At 41.9% G+C, this 23,370-nt stretch overlaps 1 protein-coding gene across 18 annotated transcripts in view; it reads left to right on the forward strand.

Moving 5' to 3' along the window:
* The window catches only part of EPHA5 (EPH receptor A5), a 193,577-nt gene that overhangs the window by 21,800 nt on the left and 148,407 nt on the right, over positions 1 to 23,370 (forward strand). For all 18 annotated transcript variants that reach the window (XM_064417313.1, XM_064417307.1, XM_064417314.1 and 15 more), the window contains one exon: positions 21,735 to 22,398. In XM_064417313.1, the coding sequence (XP_064273383.1) occupies positions 21,735 to 22,398 (664 nt within the window). The remainder of the gene's footprint in view (positions 1 to 21,734; positions 22,399 to 23,370) is intronic.

Genomic DNA, 23,370 nt, shown 5'->3' on the forward strand with positions numbered 1-23,370 from the left:
ATGCATGCTTGTTTTGTATAGCATAACTCCAACAAAAGAGCTTGAGCTTTGGGTTGGGAACGAGGTTATTAACCAGAGGTTAATAATGCAACTGTATGAGACCCTTGTGGTATTTAACTAAACTGTGTTTTAAAGCAGAACTGACTCCATGTTTCCAACTCTGAAAGCCCCAGAGTGAGAATGAAGATGCTGGAGTTCAATGGGAGTAGGGCACTGCCATGAGGGGTAAATTTGGCCAGCAGACTACTGCCTAAATTGGTGGATTTCCCTGTTGAGTTGGTGATGCTCATAGAGCTGCATTTGTTTCACAAAGCTTTATTATACCAATCCAAATCTAAAGAGATCAGCTGTGCAATGGGGAATTGCATCTTGTGTGAGAAGGCTGATGGAGCTGGGTGTAGCACAGGTCTTGGACTGGCCCACAGCCACCAGAGAGGAAGGGAAAAAGCTTTCATCCAGGCTTGCAGTGGGTAAAAAGAAGAACAATTTGTTTCATCTAAACTGGCTAAGGTTAAATTTAATAGAGCATGGCTTCTAATGGTTAGTCAGAGGGGCAGGTGTGGGATTTCTGTCACAGGAGGTTTCTGACAGCAGATCCAACTGGCTCTGCTGCTGTGGTCAAGCTGAGTTCATCTCTTCTGAAGGACAGACCAGGTGGTGTGTTCTGACCTATTGCAGCCCTAAGTCTGGAGCCCTTCTGTCTGAAAGATTGTCCTGACTCTGTCTAGGAAGAGACCTGTTTTTGTCTTCCTCTGAAATTTGGTGTGCCTATTTTTTTATTTTATTTTTTTTTTGGGGGCGGGGGGGGGTGTGTTATTATTTGTTTATTTTTTCTTATTTTTGTAATCTCGGCCTGACTAAAATCAGGTTACTGTTACTCATTCTTCAACCTGCGTTTTAGATCCACTCTTGATACCTGCAACATATTAGCTGCAGTATGTATCTGCTTTTAAAGATACTGTCGCTAGACAAGAGTTCTCATTGCATAGCCTCACCGTTTTATGCATATCCTTTCTCATATCTCCTCTCGTATCTGAGGTCTAATCTTTTCACTCCATCTGAGACTGCTCTTGTTGTCCTGTCCTCTCAGCTGGCTGCCCTTTGGTTTGTGTGCTGTTGACATAAATCAGCATTTATTTGGGAGCAGCATCTGGCGAGGTGTAGGTCTTATTAAAGGGGATCTGAAATGCCTACAGTACTCTAAGGTACTGAAAAATAAATTAATACTAGTGAGATTAGGAATAAAGCAAATCTTTATCTTGGCTAGAACTGTATTATTGGAATAGTATATTCTACACAGGAAAAAATAAAGGTTGATCCTTCAGTATATCATTTTGTAAATACTGTTGTCAGCATTAGGTTCCTCCACACAGGCTCATTGGGCAAACAATAATCTCCTTTCATGCTAAAATGTCTTATTTTTTCTCTAGAGTCTAGGAATTACATTGGGGGATAAAAGAGCTTTGAAGAGCTTTATCTTCTAAAACCATTGTTTTCTTTGTTACTTTTGTGCCAATTTCAGAAATATTGGTATCCAGCAGTTAGTAACCATACAATTAAAATGTATTAATGTAGTGCTGTCATGGAAAATCTGAATATATAGAGAATAAAATATTACCATTGCAGAATGCATATGCATCAGCCCAGGGTTTTCAAAACAAGCATTAGGATTTTATAGCTTATTTTATGAATTTTTGAAGTATATTTCTTACTGGTTCATGTGCCAAATATATATATCAGTGGGTTACTTATCACTTAATTGCATAATCCTTTTATAAGACTTCAAATGCACTGGCCCCATTTGACAGCATATATTTTTCCTCAGGTTAATGGCTTTTTTTTTTTTGGTAACTAAATTCAAGAATGCAGTCCTGTTTGATTTTTTTTTTTTTTTTTTATGTTACTCATTCAGGAAAGCCAGGCCAAAAAAAAATTAAAAAGAAAGAATGCTAGCTTCAAAAAGGTAAACACAATAGTAGGTGTGTCCAGAAGGAAAACATTTGAAATGCAAAATTCCTTAAAACAGTGTTAAGATGGAAGCTGCTATTTTGTCTTCATGGCAAGCTGTTGTCTTGTGAATACACAGTGAATGAAGACAATAAATTTAGAGGGCTAATTTGAAGATCCTTCACCTATCTGGAAACCTTGACTGTTGTGTTGCTGCTAAGTCCTGATGTGTGGTTTTCCTACTATTAAGAAACAGCAGCTGAACATCTAGGATTGTTAGAACAAACTTCCAGCAAATTTTCAAGTTATTAATGGAAGTTATTCAGGATTTTCTGTTTGCTTGATCAGAAAAACATGGTGCTTTTCAGTTGCTGAAGGCTACATGCACATATGAAAGTGGGAGGAGGGACTGGGTTCTTGGCTATTGAAAGAAAATGCCAGTGTTTTATTTTAAAGCTCTTCTTGTCCCAATATATTTTGGTTTAATAGTCTTAATTTATCTTTAGATGTCTTCGTTTTGGGGAAAAAGGCACACTGAACTCTATGATTTAGTGTGTGCAAGTAAAACAATAACCATGAGGTCTGTTGGTGTAATACTGAAAGTACTGTAGCAAAACAGATTGGAGATTAAATATGAGCAGTACACATGGATGCAAATCATGCTTTGGAGGCTTTTGTGTTAACTCTGCTCCAAAGAAAAGTGGTGTATCTCCTTCTCTCCAGCCTCTAGGCTCTTCACCATGAGTGATGAAGCAGTGTTGAGGAGAGTGTGGGTGACACCTGGCTATCAGTCATCTCTGTGATATTGTGTGCTGTCAGGCCACTGTGACTGATCGTCTGCACCCCATGGGATAAAAGAATTGCAGAACATGGTTTGGCTGCTGCTTCCTCTGCCAGGACAGAGGATTTGGAGGGGGGGGGGGGGAATCTACCAAAATAGTCTCAAAAAAAATAAAGACTGTGCCATCCTGAGGGGAGTTGAGAGTATTTAGGGTAGGGAGCAATTATTTTTTTCCGTGTATAATGGGACATCACTGATTTTTAATTCTATTTCAAGATGATTTACTGAAGACACTGTGATACAGCAGTGATCTATATTTAGGAGTGAATGACATCTTGCAAGTTAGTTTGATCCTCACCTACCCCTCTATGATCTTAGTGGTTTTAGTAAGGAATAATCCATGGATGAGTTTCCAGTTAGCTGCAGGATTGGGCCCTGGGGTTGGTAAGGAGGCAAGCTCCCCTGAGAAGAGTGGGCATGGTAGATTAGCATGGTGTGATGGAAGAGGTGTAGAAGAAATTGCTTGCTGAGCTGGGCATCCCTGGGACAGCTCAGAGAAGGCTGATGATGGCAAGGAGTAAGATTGCTGGTGACTTTCTAAAGCCTGGATCTGTCAGATCAGGCTGAAGCCTCCACACAATCCTTTATTTGCTTCCTTTGATGCTTTCCAAGAAGGAAAGTATTATTAGGTACTTGGTTCTTGCCAAAATGCTTTAATAAGCATTTAGGTTATGTATTCTTACTTATTTCTCTTTGTCATCATTATTCAAGCAAGTGCCAGGCAACTCCTTTGATTACATTTAATTCTTGACTTTATAAAATGAGTCAAAAATACCAAGTTCAAGAAACATTTTCAAAAAATTAGATGCATTTAATTTTTTAGAGAAATTCCCCATTACTAAAGCCTGAATCTTACTGTTTTCCATATATATGAGCTACCTGTATATTGATGCATACAGTGTCCTGTAGATCTGTTACTTTTGCTGCAGTAAGATAAACCAGAATCATGTAAAGATGTGTATTTTCTGTAGATAATTGCTCTCTTTGGGATGCTTTCTTGCAAAGATCAGAACTTCTGGCTCTGAAGTGCGGGGAGGACTGAACTTTCATGCTGCAGAAATTCGCATTTGACTTCAGCAAAAATATTTTGCGACAGTTGACCTGATCCTTGTCTTCAGAGATCTTCCTATAACCCCAGTGATTCTTCCCATGATATTGACAGTATTGAATGTGGTACAGAAGATGCAGTTATCAGGAGAAGATGACACTGGCTGTTTCTTGCTGTGATTTGAGATATCATTAATCCATTTTCTGTTTTGTCTCAGTTGTGAGAAAGAGCTACTTGGTGTTCCTCTAGTGCAAGTCAGCCCCTCCTCTGCCTCACTTAGGCTGTGAGCTAGACCAAGAACAGGTGAGTGAGGGCAGGGTGGGAGAGGAGGTGATGACAGGACTTCTTAAAATATTTATTTATTGAAAGTACCCTTTAGAATTAATTTATTTTTTGAGGTGTTTGAGTTTTTCTGTGATGCACAGGTGCCACTCCTTCTGGGATGGTAACCCCAAGACCTAATTGAACTCAGTAGATACCAAGTGTGGGGGTGAAATTGTCTGGTTTTGAAAAGGAGGATTTAAGAATTTTGGACTTTTTTTCCTCCAGCTGTTCAGAAAAAATAGCACTTTCTGTCTGTGTTGGCTGCCTTTTTCATTGGGACCCGATGTTTTAATTTGGGGCAGGAGGTCAGCCTGCAGAATCCAGGTGCCGCACTGATGTGATTCTCTTGGTTTCCTGCTGGAACCCGGAGGTCCTTAAAGATTGACACTTAAAGCTGAGGGTCATCAAAATAACTTGTGCTCTGTATGATGTCTGCTCAGCGTGGCTCGCTCCCCGTTCAGTCAACAGTAAAGGACAGCAAAAATATCACCTTTGGTCTTCTGGTCAGAAGCCTTGGGGGTGTTGAGGTTTGTTTTATTTTAGCTTTATTTGCTTCAGAAATTGAAAGATACACTTGAGAGCTCTGCCTTGGCTTCAAACCTCCAAACTGGGGGGCTGTTGGGGCTCCTTGCAAGACACAGTTTTAAGTGGTTAGAACTGTAGGGCGTGTACTGACTTTCTCAGTTGATTGCAGTGTGAATGTAAAGTCAGCCCATAAATCTTAGCCAGTGTTTTGATTACAAATCATTACAAAAATGCCAGATTATTCAGTTTGTCACAAATCCTTCTAGACTACACAATTAAAGTCATAACCACAAATATAATCCTGTAAGATAAAGTTACTTCATTACACAATCTCTGTCTGGTTTACTGTTTGCTTTTTATTTTGATGACAGACTGAGTAACTGAATTTTTCTGTGTAGTTAACTTAAGTGGCAACACATATACTTTTAATATCTCTGCCAATTCTGGAGTTAATTTTGCATTCTTAAATTTATTGATATTGATTAGTATAGTAATTAGGCAAAGCCTTGATTTTCACTCTAGTGATGGGAAAGTCAACTTTAAAACAATGAAGTTTTAGAAAAGACTTGCTAGTTATGTCCAGCACTAGACCAGTCTTGTCACATGATCAGGAAATAAATTATTTGTGATCACTGGTACATTGTTGGGTAGGTGACTGGAAGGAGGTTGGTGCTTTCCTGCAAAAGCAGTGACTGCTGTCAGTCTGCAGAATTATAGTGAGGCAGAGGACAGCTGCTGAACAGGAACAAAATTAATAGTTCACTTGGGAATGGATTTCAGACCAAATCAAAACTTTTTGTACAGTTTCAGATACCCATCTCATTTCTTGTGTGGTACTTGTCTCTTCCTGCCATTGGATGTCCTGATGCTTCCAGTGCAAAGGGAACTCCAGTGGGCTAAGGAGCGACTCGTGCCTGCCAGCCAGAGCCCAATGACTCAGTGTGTCAGAGTAATTCTGATAAATACCCAGACTAAGATAATCAAAACCCATCCAGGGATTTGGTTGTTGTCCTACTTATTAATTTTAATGGTAATTGAATATCCATGTCGATTACTCAGGCTGTAAGCTCAGCTTCCCAAGCTCTGTGTATTCAATTTCAAAACACTGCCTCTTCAGAGTGTGGTGTATTTAAGTCAGAGGGGTGGTCTCAGTGTGGACAGGCAGTACAGATAGGCAGGAGCTACTGTGTCCTTTGGAGTCACAGTAAGTGAGTCTGGCAGAGCCTGTTTCTCAGAGCTGCAAAAGTGTATTGACCTGGCAAATGTCTTTAGCCCCCAGGGGATTTGGTTATGATGCTGACTGTGTAATATTTGTAAAAGGCTTTTGCTGTGAAGGTGTTGAAGAGAAAGCAGGGAATCTTAAGCAGCCCTTGCTCAGTGTTTGCGAAGCTGTTTTGTTTGATACCAATAGCCCAGGTAAACCTTTTGGACTTCTCTGTTCTCTGCCCCTTTTGAGCAAAACACTACTGAGAGATTTTTTGCTTGCAGGGCTGTCTGCTCCGGTGCTAACCTGGGGTGTTTCTCAGCACTGCAGTTTGAGAGGCTGACCTTGCTGAAGCTGGATGTGCAGAAGTCCCTGTGCATCTCTCCAGGTGTTGCAGAGGGTCCTTGTCAGAAGCCAGAGTCTATGTTGAGCTTTTTTTGTATGAGGGCAGCTTTTCCCAAATGAGTTCCCTGGAGCTTCTGACTCTGCTGGAAGACTCCATAGTATCCCCATTGATCAAGGGTAAAGAAAGCAACTAAATCCAAAATGGGGGCTAATGCCATAGGTGTCCTCTGTTTTACCGAACTGGGGATGACCTAAGTTAGCAAAGTCTTGATTACTGCTTCTAAAAAACAGATTGTCCCCTTCCTTTTCTTCAACCTTTGCTTTGCTTGTTGAAAAATAAAGCAGCAAAGAGACAAAATAGAGTGCGAGCAATTTTTTACACACAGTGCTGCAACCAAAGATACGACTTGGCAAATTTCCTTCCTTCTTTGCTCTGCAGAGTTTTAAAACTGAGAGCCTTTTTTTCCTGTATTACAGTAAATACATAAGGAATCAAAATGATATTAAGGAAGAAAGTTGGGCAACACCCTGCTGTTCAAATATGTTGATTGCAAATAATTGACATTCTAGACATGCTATTTCTGTTTCTTAGCGAATTACAGTTTCAGTGTTGGCGGGGTAAAACAACTGTTAGGGAAAAAGCACAAGATCATAGTATTTGCTAGTCCTTATTATTTGAAAAGAAGAGCAGATCCGTGAGTGTATGGGCTGAAGGTCATGGTGGTGTACTTTTATGGGATTTAAGGCCACTGGGTCTGTTAACATTATGTAGTTGAATCTCTTGTGGCACATATGGTGTAGAAACTTGTTCAGGAGTCCTTGCAGCAGGTCTGTAACGTTGGTTTGGCCCACAAGTCATCTTCTGGAGAGAGATTTCTCTGAGTGAGTATCCTCTTGTGCTAAGCCCATATTCCTTTGTAGCTTGTGCCAACATCCATCTGTCCTTACTGTAAGACAGATGAATCTTTCTAGCTCAAATTGGTCAAACTTTAGTTCTCAGTCAATGGGTCTTTCCATACCTCCTCTTGCTAACTTTACAGGTGCGTACTACTCCTCTCTCTCTTCTCCTCCCAACAACCCTTTCAGGCAAAGAGGCCACAGGCAAGTTAGCTACCTCCCAGCCTTCTCTAATTTTTTAATGGGTTTTTGTGCTATAAAGTAGGGCTTTGATCTCTTGAGTATCTGTGGACTCTCTTGTGGGATCTTTGCAATTTATTCTGGCTGAAGTGATGCCATTTGAAAAGAAAATGGTTTTCTGAAAGTGATATTAGTAAAGTGTTGCTGAAATTAATTCTGAAAGTAAATTAGTAAATTAGTATCTTGTTTGCTCTGTGAGGCAAATGGGAAGAAAATCATCCTTGTGATGGAAGCCAGGTAAAAGTGGCTGCTCAGCTGGTTGCTGTGGCAGGTCGGAATTGCAGAACAGTGCAAGATGCTCTGTGACATGAAAATGTGGGCTAGAGCTGTGCTGAGGACTGTCATTAGAGAGCCTGTGGCATGGTTATGTGGTAAGGGGAGTCCATAGCGGGTGGATGTCCTACCACACGAGTGCACCTACACAGGTTTTGGAATGAAGACAGGTTACAGTGGAAGATATAACCTTGGAGCCTCTTAAAGCCCTAAGAAAGGTGGGATTCGGTCCTGGCTCAGCACCAGCTTCTGGGCAGGTAAAGGTTGTATGCCTGCAAAGCCAGGTACTTTGCAGCATCTCAGGATTCTGCATCTCTGAGCAGAGAAGACAGAACCAAAATCACCTGTGTGCTTGGATGGCCTGTCTGATTGCTTCAGTCAACACAAATATGAAAATCCCCTTTTGTGTGTATGAGTCGTAGAGTTCTTTTGGGCCTGGTCCAATGTCACTTGCTCACAAGGCAAGAGGAAGCTATTGAGAAGCAACAACAGGTGTTTGTGTCCTTCCCCTAAACAGCTAATCCCTTTACTTGGTCCAAAATTTCTTTCACTGCTTACTGTTTTATGTTTCTTTGTGTACAATAGTTTATGGATGACAGCAAACATTATTAGAAAGCTTTATGTGTTGTGCACTATGGGGGCAACATTTCAGCATCACAGTACCATTTCCTCAGCAGTCTTCTTTGCAGTGAGTATGTGTTTTGGTAAGAAGAATGATGTCAATTAACCACATAACCTGTACAAGTGCTGTTTCCTATGCTAATTAGCTCTTCCTCTGAGAACGGTACTTTCAATTTATTTTTCAAAGTACATTCACTCATCCTTTTCCTTTCAAACTTCAACACTTGGTGAAATATGCATCCAGGTTTGCTGAAAGGCGCTGAAGCTGATGAGACAAAAATTGAAAGGGAAGTGATTCAATGCTTTAATTGCTAAATAATGATGAAACGGTGGTTGTAATTTCCTGTTAGTGTGAAATGGCCAATCAGTCCATTTTGTAGAGTGAGAACAAGGCCTAGGATAGGCTGGATAAATAATCATCTGTAGTTTCTGTGCCAAGTGGTGCCTTTCAGGGACTTCTGAAGATTTTGTAAAACTTCTTACCAGAAAGTTAGGCTCCAGACAAGAATTACCTTGCCTAGCAGTAAAATGCTGTTGCTGCAATTTTACTGAGTTCTGTCCATAAGCTGCACAAAATTGAGAGAAGGTTTTGGTCAAGGATGACCCTACTGTGAGAATGTCTCTTTGATAAGCAAGTCCAAGTCACGAGCTCTTGCCTGTGGCTTTCTGACTGGCCTGCTGGGCTGATAGGGAGAAGAAGCACTGAAAGGAAACACCAAAGCCTGGAGCTGCGCAGGATGGCAGATCAGAACATTCAAGGTGGCCAAAATCCAGCGGGTCCATTGCCACCAGGTGTTTACAAACTGTGATCTCCCACCTTAGCCCAAATCTGCTGGAGGAAGGGCTGGGTGGTGGCAATCTGTATTCTCATAAGGAAATGTGGCCCCTTCCCATATCCATATGTTTGCTTCCTCTTTCTGCTCAGCCTCTACAACTTCTAACCCAGAATTAATCCCAGTATACCCTGCATAGAAAATAGCAGTAGTAAGAGCTTTTAGCTTAACTGAGCAGCCAGAAATGTAGCAATACACCAATTAACTCATTTTCTATTTAAACTGTTTTTGATAGTTTGCTCTTTGAGGAACTGCATTTCTGTGTTCTTCACCTCTGTGCCTCAGGGACTTGGGTCTGGAAGAGACTCTTACTGTAACCTGGTGAGGGCAATATACATGAATCTTAATTATTTATGCACGCACTCTCTACTCCCGCGTGGCATAGGCATGTTGGTGCTATCTTTAACCCACCTTACTTATGTGATGAATATATGTGGCTCATCATGGGCTTGGTTCCCTGATCAGATACTTTATTCTGAAACTTCCTTGAATCCCCCCCTTATGATGATCAATGATGGTTTGACTCCTGTGGCAAGTTCTCACTGTGGCTGATTATGCCTTGCCCCCCCAAAAAAAAAAGTTATCTTCCCTTCTCTTCAAAAGCATTTGGTTTAGATTCTGGCATCTTTTGTTGGTTAAGCAAAAGCAAGCTGATAACAGAATTTTTTTTCTCTGTGTATGTGTTGCAGTATTACCATCAAGTTAAGCCATGGTTTACCTCTTGGTTAAGAACAAATTGGAGTTTTTTGCGTTTCTTCTGAAAACTTCAGCAGCCTTCCTAGACTTTGCATTACCACAGCTGATTGCCAAAACAGCATTTATTTTTACATTGCAGACATCTCAGCTGAGGATTTAGCACATGATTGTATTTGCTTTCTTAGCCATGGCATGTTGATGTTCAAGTGGTTCTTCAGTGGTTGCCAGATACCAGGAGAGTGTGGAGGTTGCATTATGTGTTGTGTTATATGAAACATGTTCTTTGTGAAATGGTTAGGATATAGGACATCTGTCACAAACAATTGAGCACATCTGTGTTTCTTCAATTCCAGATTAAAAGGAACATTGAGCTCTGGGTTGCATCTTTGTCCAGCAGATTTACATCTGTGTAATTCTGGTGCCTTTTTTAAATAGGAACATAAACCTGACACAATGGGAATTAAATCTCATAGAATAAAAAGTAACTAAAAATTTCATTATGTTGTGGAATAAGCATACCAGGCATCCACATGTATAATGTATTACCTATAGTGGGGTAAGTATTTAACAACAGTTATAATAAACCCATTCTGTTCATTCATTTTTAGATCTTAGCATACTGATTCAGACCTTAACTGAAAGTGAATATACAATCAATGTCAGGCTTTTTATGCAGGTTTAATAATGTAGGCCTGCCAAGGTTCTTTAATTAAATAATTATTTATTGTTCAATCAGAATAGATTGTTTCACTATAGGGATTGCAGGCAAGTACATGTAAAATCCACCCTGAACTGGTCATGTTTTAGCTGCTTACTGTAATCCTGAGTGATAATCTCTGTCACACAAAAAAAAAGGGGAAAAGAGTTGCAGTCAGATATTAAAAATGTAATACCTAATTCTGGGGTGATCAGAGAAAAGCACGCTAAGGTACAGTTTGGTGGTGCTGTGAACAAAGTTAGAGCTGTCTGACAAGTGAGGAAAGTGGGTTTTGTAGATGGTTCAGATTCAACAGAGCTGTCACCAAACCCAAAGTAAGCTAAGGTGTTCAGCATGTGGGGAATCAGAAAATCTGGGGCTTTGGATATTTTACTCGTAGCCCCCTGTATTCAAGAGGTGGCAAATGGAGCTGTTCAGGGGAAGTGCAGTAAATTTCATGTGTGTGTCTGCTGCACACACCAGTTCCCATAGGAGGGTCTGCACAGGCAGAGCATCCTTCTCATTTCTTCTGAGAGTATTGGAAATGCAGAAAATCTGTTTGGCGAGGGGGCTGCTGCTTGTAGCACTGCACAAGGCTGGCTTCAGATGGCCCCTGCTGCCACGGCATGTCATTAATGCAGCTCACAGCAGCTGGACTGAGAGAACTTCAGTGTTTATTAGGGGAATATAATCATTTAAGCCTGAATAAGCTTCAAAGCTCTAATGTGGCTGTTTGGCCAACAGAAATGAGATGTAAATTTGTGCTGAATAGCCACTGATTACAGAAAGATGATTAATGTGAGGTTTAAAATTGATTTATGGGTGCAGTTGTCAAGGCCTAAGCCATGAATGTAATATTATCACTATGAAAAGCTTTGGGTAGATTAGAGACCAGGGAGCAGTGGCAAAATAATGCATTTGCTGGAGGGTCTGATACAGTGTGCGGGCCGTCTGTAGTCTGGTCAAATTCGGTATATGCCTGAGAGGTTAGGCTTTGCCTGTGCAGCACGTGCATAATTGTGTCACTTGCCTGAAATACTAGAAAACCAGGAAGTTTAATCTGTTTTGCTTTCATTAAATACTCTTTGAAATCAAGTAATTTTTTTTTGTCTTTTACTAGAAACTCTTAAATGTGTACGCACTTGGAAGAAATTAGCAAAAGCTGATGGCAATCATCAAGATTAAGATTTTAGTTTAATTTTTTGCAAAGTTTTGCTATTCTGTGCATGAAGAAGAAACCAAATGCTTTGTGTTATTTTGGCTGTAGTAAGCAGAATCACCGCATAGATTTTGATTTGTTTAAATATAAAGACAACATTAAAGTAACAAGGAAAACTTCCTTTCTTTCTACTTTTCAAAGTTGTTCTGTGAACCTCTTGGTATCATCAGATGATGAGTAATGTGAATAATATCCCAAAAGCTTTGAAAATCCAAGCATTTGGTTATAAACCTAAAATTATGTCCTGCTCTGAGTCCTTCTGAAAATCTGGCTTTGTCAGCCTTCCAGTGTTAAACCATGTGGTGTCAATACTGTTTGTTCTGGCCTTTGTTAAATTGCTCTGCAATGAGTGTAACATTAGGCAGTGAAAAATGATTTAATGGTATTGTGTTTCTTCATTGCTTCTTTCACGCTCGTCTCCATTGTCTTTCCTTCAATTGCTGGACTGTGATTTGAGATGGATGTTTTAAGTCTGATGTACAGAGAATTTTAAACCTTTAAAAAAATAAACCTGTGGGAGGGGAGGTGGGGTTTCCAGATAGCACATTGCTTTGTTCTGGTTAGGGGGTGGGCGCAGTGCCTGATTAGGCATGCTGAAGAGGGGCTGGTGCTCCTTTTCATTTCAGTTCCGCTAGCCTCCAGCTGGGTTCTCATTCCATTTGGATTCTGGTGCTGACATCTTTCATTGATCATGCAAATTGTCAAAGTCTGAGCTAAACTTCAGTCCCATTTTGTTTTTTTTTCCCCATGTATCTTGGTGTGCAGACTGAAAAGTCTAGGTGACTTTGTCCTGATGTTTCTCCATTTTTCAACAGCTTGAATTGTGCAGGCATCTGAACAGAGAATACATTTCATAAGCATGTACTGAAAATAGTTTTTAAGGTTTTAATTGTTCTTTCTTACCCATTTTCTTGGGTGGTACTTTGTGTAACAAATTGCTGCTTGTGTTTTGAGACGCAATCGCAGCTTTTCAGAAATCTGCATTGTTTCTCAGTGGTGCAGAGCAATCCAGGAATTGTCAACACTTTTGCCTTATAGGGACTTAAACTGAGAAGTCTCCTGCACAGCCTGATGCAGAAGTGGAAGGTGTGGCAGCAAACCTTACATGCATACTACAAATAAAAAAGACGACTGAAAAATTGTTCAAGTAGTAAATTCAAATGTCTGCACAAGAGGAATTGATGATTACAACATTCTCTGTGTAACTTCAGGTGACTGATAATGTCTTCACATGTAGCTCTTCTTGAGAGGAGCAGTCATGCTTTGTCGTTTGGTTTCAGTATGGGGCTCTCCTGTTTGGTGTTTTCCCTCAGCTCTGAGCAGTGTGACGGTGTGAGAACCTTATATTTGCATTACGTAATGCAGGAGGAGGATTTCTAGCAGTCCTGATTGCACATAGAATGATGAAAGGTTGACCTGGGTAGAATTAAAAACTTCCAAAACACTGTAAGATACCAAAGTATCCACCCAGATGCTTAAGCTCTCAGTTCTAAAAATTGCATTTTTTTAAAGCTGTTGTCTGCTGATGAGCTGTTCTGAGTATTGGAATGTGCAGTTGGCAGCTGCGGAGTTAGGACGGAGCGTGGCAGTGCTGTGAACATTCACCCAGCTCATTTTCAGTGCAGGTTTTTTTTATAGTGGAGATGAAACATCAATTATCTCCCCATCTTTGCTGTTCACTCTCCTGCCCTCGGTCAGAGTGCAAAGCCAAATGTGAAACCTTGGCACCAAGTGAAATTGAGTCTCATTAACTCTTGATGCAGTGGGGAGTAGCCTTTAACATGAAGCAAGGCCCTTTTTCTCCTCTTAGCATTTTTGCTGCCCACACATTGCAAGGGGTCATTCAGAAGCACCTCTGGCAGTGCCTGTAACTCTGCTGAGGTGAGGATTTGCCCTTTTAGTGGGAGGTGGTTGGAGGGGGTGGTAATGGAAGTGACTCTCTACGTTTGCTCTCTGCTAGGTAGCTATCACACATGGGCTAGGAAATATGTGTTTGGCTAATACAGAAATGGAGAAAAAATATTCACTAGTCTGATGTGGAACATCTCAAAATCATGCTTTAAATTTCCAGTTCATACCTCTTTGCTCTTTGCTTCCTTCTCTTATGTTTTAGTGTATGAAACATGATCCTTAGCTTCTTGCTGGGAAATCTCCAGTAATGGGTGAGGAAACTCATATTTACTTCAGCTAATTAACCTCAGGATATTCTGAAGCTGTGTGTTAACCGGACTGTGCGGCTTAGTGACCAGAGTGGCATTGTAAGAAGCAGCAGGAAACTGCAATCCAGGAGTAAAATAAGAGTAGCCCAAAAGTAGCTCATAGCGTTCTTATTTTTGTTTTATTTTCCTGGTTGGAGAAATTGGGAATGTGCCAAGCCACCAGAAAACGTTAAGTTCCTCCTTCAGAAACTCAGCTTTCATTAGGCCAGATTTCCGCCTGAGTAGGGAGATTAATCAGATGCTTTCTGTCCTCTGTTATCCATTATGCTGTTTGCTTGACTAGTAACTGCTGTCAGTAGGAATATATATCTGTATGTATAAATGTCTCAGTTGTAAAATTGCCATCCAAATGAGGCTTGAGCCTCGGCTAGGGGCACTGTCAGATGTATGGAAATAGTAAGATCCCAGACAGTTGCAACTGCTTCTGGTATTTAAAGGTTTTAGTAAACTCTTGCCAAATGTTGTTTGCATTGAACTTACGCAGTTTCTTTTGGACACTGGCTCCTGCCTGGAAAATGAGCTCCAAAGCCCCTAAAATTAGGCTGAGAAAGTGTAAAAAAAGTTTCACCTTTTGCATTATAAAAGTGGATGTTGGTATTGGAAAAGTTTGCACAAGAAAGAATTTTTTTGTTGCTTGGTAGCTGAAATTTAAAAGTGTGTTTGAGGCTGAAAGAAGTAGTTTGTATTATTCCAGAACAGTTTTTTCATAATTTTTTTATCTGGCCTCTATTTTGTTTAAACTCAAGAAGAGGAGATGGTAAAGACATGGTTTGGGAGGCTCTCAAAAGAACTGGTTTCTCTTTTACTGATTTTTTTTTTTCTGTTCCCTCTCCTTTTTCCTGACTTGATCCAAGTACATGAATTGCTTTTGTTTCCTGATTATTTGTATTTCAAATTTGTGATTTACTGGAAAATGTGATGTGGCTCTAGTTGGTGTCCTCCCACCACTTGGTGCAGGGCAGAAGGGGAGAAGCTGCTGAGCTGTCCCAGTGAGCAGGCACCCTGCTCCAAAGCAGAATTTGGGTTTTAAACCTGTGTGGTTACCCTGGCACAAATGCTTAAAAATTGTTGCCCAAGTGTGCTGTTTTAAGCATAGGTACTGATAGAAAAAGCTGGCCAAAGTTATTTTGGTGTCTCTGCTCTGCTTCCTGCACTGCTCACCCATTGCAAAGAGCAGGGTTGCAAACAAATGTGCATCATTGTTCCAGGTTTCTGCATTTTTCTGCTGCTTGAGAGTGGTTTGGATCCCTGTCCCTTGCTGTGAGGGGAACCAGGCTTCTCCAGCTCCTCATCCAGGTGCTGGTGGATTCTGCCATGATCAGTAGGTCACAGAGGTTGTACACACACCTCTTGCCAATGCCAGTGTTCAAGACAAAACTCTTGCTCCTGCCAGTCATTGCTGTAGAGGGGGCTAAAAGTAACATGACTTTTTGGATGCTGTCTTTTGGGTTCTTGTTCTTTGAGCAAGCAAAACCCCTTTAATGAAGACTGAAACACCTCCAGCAAAATCAGGCTCTTGCTTAATCATACATCTCCCGAGCTGAAAATCTGATCAATGCCACATATCACAGCTTCTGTTGACAGCACTGGCAATATTTGGTGGCAGCATTTGAAATCTTGGGACTTCAAAACAGGGACTGGCCTGTTTGTAAGTGCTGTTTTGGAATAGGCAAGGTAGTGACAAAGTCAGCCTTATTTTACAACTAGCACAGCCCTGCAAAACCTTCTGCAGTGCAGAAGAAAAGATGTGTAGTGCTCTGCCTGGCTTTCACTAGAGATTTAGCCTTATGTGACCTCACTGAAGTCACTGAAACTGTGCAGAGGAAAGCCTGCTGCTTGTTTGCTTTGGCTGTGTAATATGATAGCCAGTGGAAACCAGCAGGTAGCTAAAAAAAAATAACAAACCCACAAGTTTTTGGGTTTTGTGATGGGAGGGAAGAAGCAGGTTGCAAGATAAAGTTGAGTAGCAGGAGGGAACATTTGTGAGGGAGCTACGCTGGAGGCTATTGATTGGCAGCCAGGTCTTAACATCAGCTGCATAAAAGGAAATCGAAGAGTCTGCCCAAATGTTACCAGGATGAAAGGCAGGATAAATGGTACTGAGCTGAACACCAGGCTGGTTTGCCCTTCTCAAAGGGCATCAGGTGTCCCCTTTTCACTTGGCATAGGGATTGCATAGCACCTTGCCACACTGTCCTCTGCACCAGTATGTGCTCGTGGTGGCCTTGAGAGCAGTGTTTTGTGTTTTGAGGTAAAATTGCCTTTCTATGGGCAAAGGATATAGAGTACCTCTGATGCTTTCACACATTCAAAGCCAGAGATCAGAAATCCGTGCCAGGCTTGCTTTTTTTCCAAAAGAAAAAAAGATAAAATACTTAAATCCTTTTCTAGTCTTCCATCTTTTTGCTAGTAGATACTTGAGTTAACATGCATGTGTTGCAGATCTCTGTGTGGCAGGGTGGAAAAATGAAATAGGAGAGGATGAGGCTTCTTGTAGCATGGAGCCTGTGAAATACATAGTGGGAAGAGAGGCAGATTCACAGCCCTTGGAGTGAGGGAGTCCTGCTGGGAGGTTTCAGGTAAGTCTTAGGAACACCTTTGCTTAATGTTTTTAAGCTTCCTTTCCCTCTTAAGATACCTAGAATTTTGCTAAATGCCTAATTTATTTTTCAGCAGTTCAAGGATGTGTGGAACTAGGAACAAGGCTTGAAATGGCTATACTGCCTTTAGTGGATGCTAAAGAAAATGAATGAGTCAGTGAAGACCAGTAACAAAAACTAGTACTGCAACCCCCCCATCCCCTCAAAACCAAATAAACAAAAGCTCTGAAATTTTCATCCCTGCTGTCAGTATTTGGTTTTGGGGCAGCAGCCTTTCACTGTGCTGTGGTAGCAAATTGCACTCCTGGAATCTCCAAGATTAGAAACAAGCCTGAGTAGCAGACAGCTGGTGAATGTGTTTTAAAATTGTCCATTTAACCCAAGGCTGCTCCACTGAATGCTTTTTTAACTCTTATATCTTTAGTTAGATGTGTGATATCTTTGGCCTTTCTCTAGACAGACAGCCGGTATGAACTGATGGAGCTGCATTTTCCCTTGCCAGCAGTAGTGGGCTGGAAATTTCTGATTCAGAAATAGGTCTTCTATAAATGATTTAACATCAGGCCATTGAAATGCATTTGTGTTTTCCTTCTTAGGGCTATTAAAGATGTAGAGAAAACATTTACCACCAAATTAATGGTTGCACTTTTGTTTTAATCCTGCAGATGGGGTTGATTTATATATCAAAAAATATGTGCTGCAGAGAGGAATTATAGCATTACACAATTTTTCAGTTGTACTTAATTTTTTTTCATGCCAATAATTTTCATCTAGATGCTGTCTCTTTAATGTGGTGGGATTTCTTTCTCATTAACTGTAAGGCACTGCATTTTATCCTGTGGTTCGTGTTTCTTTGTTGGCTGAAATACTTCTCTGAGGTCTCTAGTGACTAGGAGGCTGGGACCAGGCAGAGGCTGCAGGGGCTCTTACTGCCACCTCCATCTCGTGGAGGGATGTAAAAACAGAAGGGTGGCAGCTTGCCTGCAGTCTCTGGGGGGAGGCAGATCCAGCTGAAGAGAAAGAAATGGTGTAGTCCTACATGCAGATAGGGGAGAAGAAGATTAAATGATAGAGCAGAGATTTTGCACAATACTGGCTGCTCTGATAAAATCTGGTTGACTTTCCCTTGAGGATTATACAGAGATAAGCAGCCTTAGCTCATTAGCACCTCCCCTTTCTCATGCTCTGATGATTGCTTTAGGTTTGATGGCAGGTGGTGATGACAGGATTTGCTCTGATCTGGGGAGCAGTACTGGAAGTGCAGCACATCTGGAAGCCCGAGATGTTAGGCCGTGTGCCATTTCTTGCAGCTGAGATAAGACTCTATCACAGTTCATTGATGTATTTATGCTTGGACCTTTATCCTCGTGGTGTTTAGTGCTCTCAGTGCATGAAAGCAAACATTAGAATCACTGCACTTAGTTTTTCAACAAATGAACTTTGTACTCACTCCCAAAAGCACAGCTCCTGAAGCAGAGGTGGAAATGAGCTTAAATGCGTAACTCTGGGGAATGCCACGGTTGGGTCCTTGAAAATTGACCTGGCAAGTATGAAAAAAGTCAAGTGATGTTTTTCAGCATACCTTCAAGTTCGGTAGGTAATGATATTACTGCAACATCATAGTCATTGTAAATGTCAACTCTTTGAAAGAAATACACATTAATGCTCTTTAGATGGTGTACAGCGTTTTACTGTGGACCTTGTGGCCATCCATAAACATCTCCACATGATAAAACTGCTCTGAGCCATTTCCAGTCTTGAGATGCTTTGCACCACTTCCTGCTGGAAGTTAGCACTTACTTGTGTATGCTTGTTGATGTGAGCACTTGCTCGAGTGATCCTCTGACCTTCAGCCAGAAAAAAGCAAAGTTAAAGTCATTATGTCATTCTTAGGCTATATTGGGATGTGCTTATCTGTCCCCTGGGCTGGTTTGTCAGGGACTTCTCTGTGGATTGGAGGAAGTGGAGGGTTACTCTCCCTTTTCATCAAATGGAGAATCCCTACCACCTGAAATTAGGACTTCACCTTTATATAGTGTCATGCTTTAACCCCAGCCAGCAACTAAGCACCACACAGCCCCTCTCTCACTCCCCACCAGTGAGTGAGAAAATCAAAAGGGTAAAAGTGAGAACTCATGACTTGAGATAAAGATACTACAATAGGTAGGGTAAAAGCTGCACGCACAAGCAAAGCAAACCGAGGAATTAATTTACCACTCCCGTGGGTTGGCGGGTGTTCAGCCATTTCCAGGTAAGCAGGGTGGCATTTTCATTATAGTCTCTATCCATGGACCAGACCATTTGGGGTAATGATGCAATGAACTCCTCTCCTTGCCCCTGCTCCTTTTTTGGACTTAGCCACAGACTTCAGTCCCTTAGGTAATTTTACCTGCTCAAAGTGGAGCCTTATCTATGTGTACCTGCTGGTAACACTGACATAACCTCAGCCACAGATGCTTTGAGATGCATCTGCTCCAGCATGAATGCGTCCACAGCTGCTTAGGGCTGCTCTCCCATGTGGACTAATCCCCAGGCTGCACTCCTGTCAACTTGAGTTCACACTGCAGTTCCAGCATATCCAGTGGGGCATCACAGACACATCAGTGATGGCCTGGGCATTTGCCATCATGGTGCTTTGTCTAACATCAAGATGTTGCCAGGCCCAGCAGAGTAAGATGGTCAGCAGTTCAGCAAGCAGCAGAACCAAGGAGCAGCCACTAATAAGCACCAGGCTTTAGTGTGCAGCGAGGCAATCAAGCCCCATGGCAAGCCCAGGAGCCAGGCAATGAATAGCTCAACAACAATAACAGCTCTAACTTGAGTCTAGCACATTCAGATCAAACCTGTCATTATATCTCAAACCCTTTCAACCCCACACTGGCCATCAAAAAGGACTCTGGTGGTTTAACCCCAGCTGGCAGCTAAGCACCACACAGGCACTCGTTCACTTCCCCTGCAGGGAATGAGTGAGAAATCAGAAGGGTGAAAGTGAGAAAACTCATGGATTAAGAGAAAGACTCTAAAATAGGTAAAGCAACAGCCACACACACAAGCAAAGTAAACCAAGAAATTCCCTGGAAACACCACTTCCCATAGGCAGGCAGGTGTTCAGCTATCCCCATCAAAGTGAGGCTTCCTCACCCGTGACTTGCAAAAGCAAATGCCAGGATTCTTCCTGTCCCCAGTTCTTTCTTCTTGCCCCAGTTGTATGTGCTGAGCATGACACCATATGGTCTGGAATATCCCTTGAGCCAGGTGGATCAGCTGTCCCATGTGGGTCCTTTCCCAACTTCTTTTGCACCCCCAGCCTCCTTGCTGGTGGGATGGGCTGAGAGGCAGAAAAGGCCTTGACTGATGTAAGTGCTGCTCAGCAGTCACTGAAACATCTCTGTGTCATCAACAGTGTTTCCAGCACAATCCCAAAGGTAGCCCCATATGAGCTACAATGAAGAGGGTTAACTCTATCCTAGCTGAAGCTAGTACAATGTTACACAAATTCACTTGGAAGTATAGATTTACAGTATATTTATTACTCAAATTATCCATGCTAGTTGAAGGATGGTGTTTTTCTGCTTTTAATTTCATATATCAAAACCTTCCTATTTACTGGAACATACAAAATCTAGCTGCTGAATTATTCTATGTTGCATAGTTTTATCTTTTCTCAGTTACTCTCCTGGTAATTGTTAATTGCCTCTCCTAATGTTAGGCATGAGTCCTGTGCAGATCTGCCTGGCTTTCGCTGTAGCCATGTCTTTGTCCAATTCTGTGGTGCTCCCCTGTGACAATTAATCAGAGTTGTGGCCTGTTTAAGCCCAGAGACACAAAAAAGGGTTACAAATGAAAGTACTTCTTGCCATGGCAAAAATGTCTTTGAGTTAGGTTCCTTACTTGGAAGACTGGTGGTGCATATAACTGCACATCACAGTGGGGATGCCTTCCTGCACAAGTCCCCGCTTTCACATCCCAAGGTAGGGAGGAGAAGAAATGTTTGTAATTCATTATTGACTGTACCGTCAGGTTATGTTCTCATGTCACTTCTTGCTGCTGTTTTAATTTAAAATGTAAAAACATTTCATTTTTTAAAAAAATCTTCATTGTTACATTGACTCTGAGGGTGTTCTATGTCAGCTCTGCAGTAATGGCATCTGGGCTGAGAACACTCTCAACTTTATCTCAGGCTGTATTTCCAAGGAAAAGGTTTGGCTTTGGCCCTTAGAAGGTATGCAGATTTAAATGGCAGTACCTTTGCATTACGCTCTGTGCATTTCCTATGTGCTGCATGCACAGCTGCATGGAGGAGGTCTTGGGTGGCACATGAGTGGGTTAAAAGTAGAAGGGAACAAAACTGAAACCAACACTGGCTCTCCTGGGTTCTTTGCTGCACTAAGATGGTTAATTTAATCTTTCAATGCAACACTGGGGTCATCAAAAGCAGAGAGGAAATGCTAATGTGTATCTGTTGTAGGCACAGTTGTGATGCTACTGACTCCGAGCTGCACCAGGAAAAAGCATTTCTTCCAAGTGATGCCCTTCAGAGCATGGCTAAAATAAAATGAACAAACAGTTGCTGCAATTCCCACAAAGCTGCAGAAAGTTGCCTGAAGCTCTGATTAAAAGCCTGTGTACCACATAAACAGCTCAAGATTCGCAGATCCCTGTAACCTGTATTGGAAGTAATCTTCTCTTTGCATGAGCAAGAACTACGCTGACTAGTGCACTTGGGGATAGCAAAGGCTCATTTATTTCGTGTATCACTCCACTGATTTTCTGGCGTGCAGTTTGGTGGGGGAGAATAGCTTGTAGAAGTGTGGTTTTCGTTATGTGGGGCAGTGATTTGAGGACGTGATAGAAAGGAGCCTGGGGGCATGGGGACAGACGAACCGTGGATGCATTGGAAAAGCTCACAGAAATGGCCCCATCTGCTTTTGTTTTGTTTCCTAACTGAATAGTAGTGGACAAACCCAGCAATATGTTTTCCCACTTTTGAACTGTCTAAAACAGTTTTAACTAGCATCCTTTTCTATTTATAAAGGATCATTTATCTGACTTTACCAGGAATGTATCAAGCCTCTAGTACAGAAAGCTTGGCAATTAAAACATTTTTTCCCCTGAAAGTCCCGAGTTCTGAAGCCCAAGATGCTGTTTAGATGGCAAAGCTAAGAGTTGTGACTGTTTTAAAAAATACTTTTCCTTTTTATACAGTGGGAAGAAATTGGTGAGGTGGATGAAAACTACGCTCCGATACACACATACCAAGTATGCAAGGTAATGGAACAGAATCAGAACAACTGGCTTCTGACCAGCTGGATCTCCAATGAGGGGGCATCCCGCATCTTCATTGAGCTCAAATTCACCCTGAGGGACTGTAACAGCCTTCCAGGAGGACTTGGGACCTGCAAGGAGACTTTCAACATGTACTACTTTGAGTCCGATGATGAAGACGGGAGGAACATCAAAGAAAACCAGTACATCAAGATTGATACCATTGCTGCTGATGAGAGCTTCACAGAGTTAGACCTTGGCGACAGAGTGATGAAGCTCAACACGGAGGTGAGAGACGTGGGGCCCCTGACAAAGAAGGGATTTTACCTGGCTTTCCAGGACGTGGGTGCCTGCATCGCCCTGGTCTCCGTGCGCGTGTACTACAAGAAGTGCCCGTCGGTGATCCGCAACCTGGCCCGCTTCCCCGACACCATCACGGGTGCGGATTCCTCGCAGCTTCTGGAGGTGTCGGGCGTCTGCATCAACCACTCGGTGACTGAGGAGGCACCCAAGATGCACTGCAGTGCGGAGGGGGAATGGCTGGTGCCCATCGGGAAGTGCTTGTGCAAGGCAGGCTATGAGGAGAAGAACAACACCTGCCAAGGTAAGGGTTTGCAGGGAGGGCGCTGCAAAGGTGGTGTGCAGTCTGGGCTTTCTTCTCTTCCATGTTTTTGTGCCTGGTTGAGTTGACAGTGGTGGGCCAGGTTCTCACTTCCACTGAGGTCCTTTGTGAAGTGTTAGAGCAGGAAGACAGAGGCCTGGGCTGGATGTCATGGCACTTGACACCTATGTGCAGGTGCTTCTGCTGCTAACAGAGCTGCCAACAAGGAGAATCTGGCATTCTTCTGTTGCCTTTGGAGCACTGGGTCCATGAGGCAATTGTAGTCTTATCTGTTATTTAGAGATTTATGTTATTTTTCCCCCATATCAGGGTTTCCTTATGAGTCTTAGAAGCCTGGTTTCTTTTTTTTTGGGACAATACCAGGGAATGTTTGAAGTTAATCTCTCTATAGAAGATGCATTTTGTTTTTGTATTTGGAGGAGTGTGTTTTTCTGTCTTTATCACTCTGTGGGGGCCTGGGTATTTGATGTGGTGTGAGTTGATTGATTTTCCTCTCTGGTAAATAATTTAATACAAAGCTGCTCAGCTGTTCAGAGTTAAACTTAAAGGCCCACTGATAAAAATGCTTCCATATGTGCTGAAGTTTTCCCACAAGTAGCTGGCTGAGGTTCCCAGATTACTGGTCAGCATAGATCTCCTGAATCATCAGAGGCCTTGTGCAAGAGATCTGGGTATCTAAAGCTTAAGACCTTAAAAAGAATACTTACAAAGAACAGCAGTGTACTCTGAGTCAATCAGTACAATGAGTACAATCTCATTTTATGGTTTTGCTGTATTACATGCTTGTTTATAAAATTTGCCCTTCTGTTGTAAATATGTAGCAGGTAGCCTAAAACTAATTTGCTTGCAAAAGAGAAGGTAAACAATGATTTCAATACAGTCTGCTCTTTGCAAAATTAATATATATTGCTTACCAGTTCCATCTCAGTTGGCTTGTCTTTGCAGCCACTTAAT

This window comes from Passer domesticus, chromosome 4 (assembly GCF_036417665.1).
Source record: "Passer domesticus isolate bPasDom1 chromosome 4, bPasDom1.hap1, whole genome shotgun sequence".
Classification (NCBI taxonomy): domain Eukaryota; kingdom Metazoa; phylum Chordata; class Aves; order Passeriformes; family Passeridae; genus Passer; species Passer domesticus.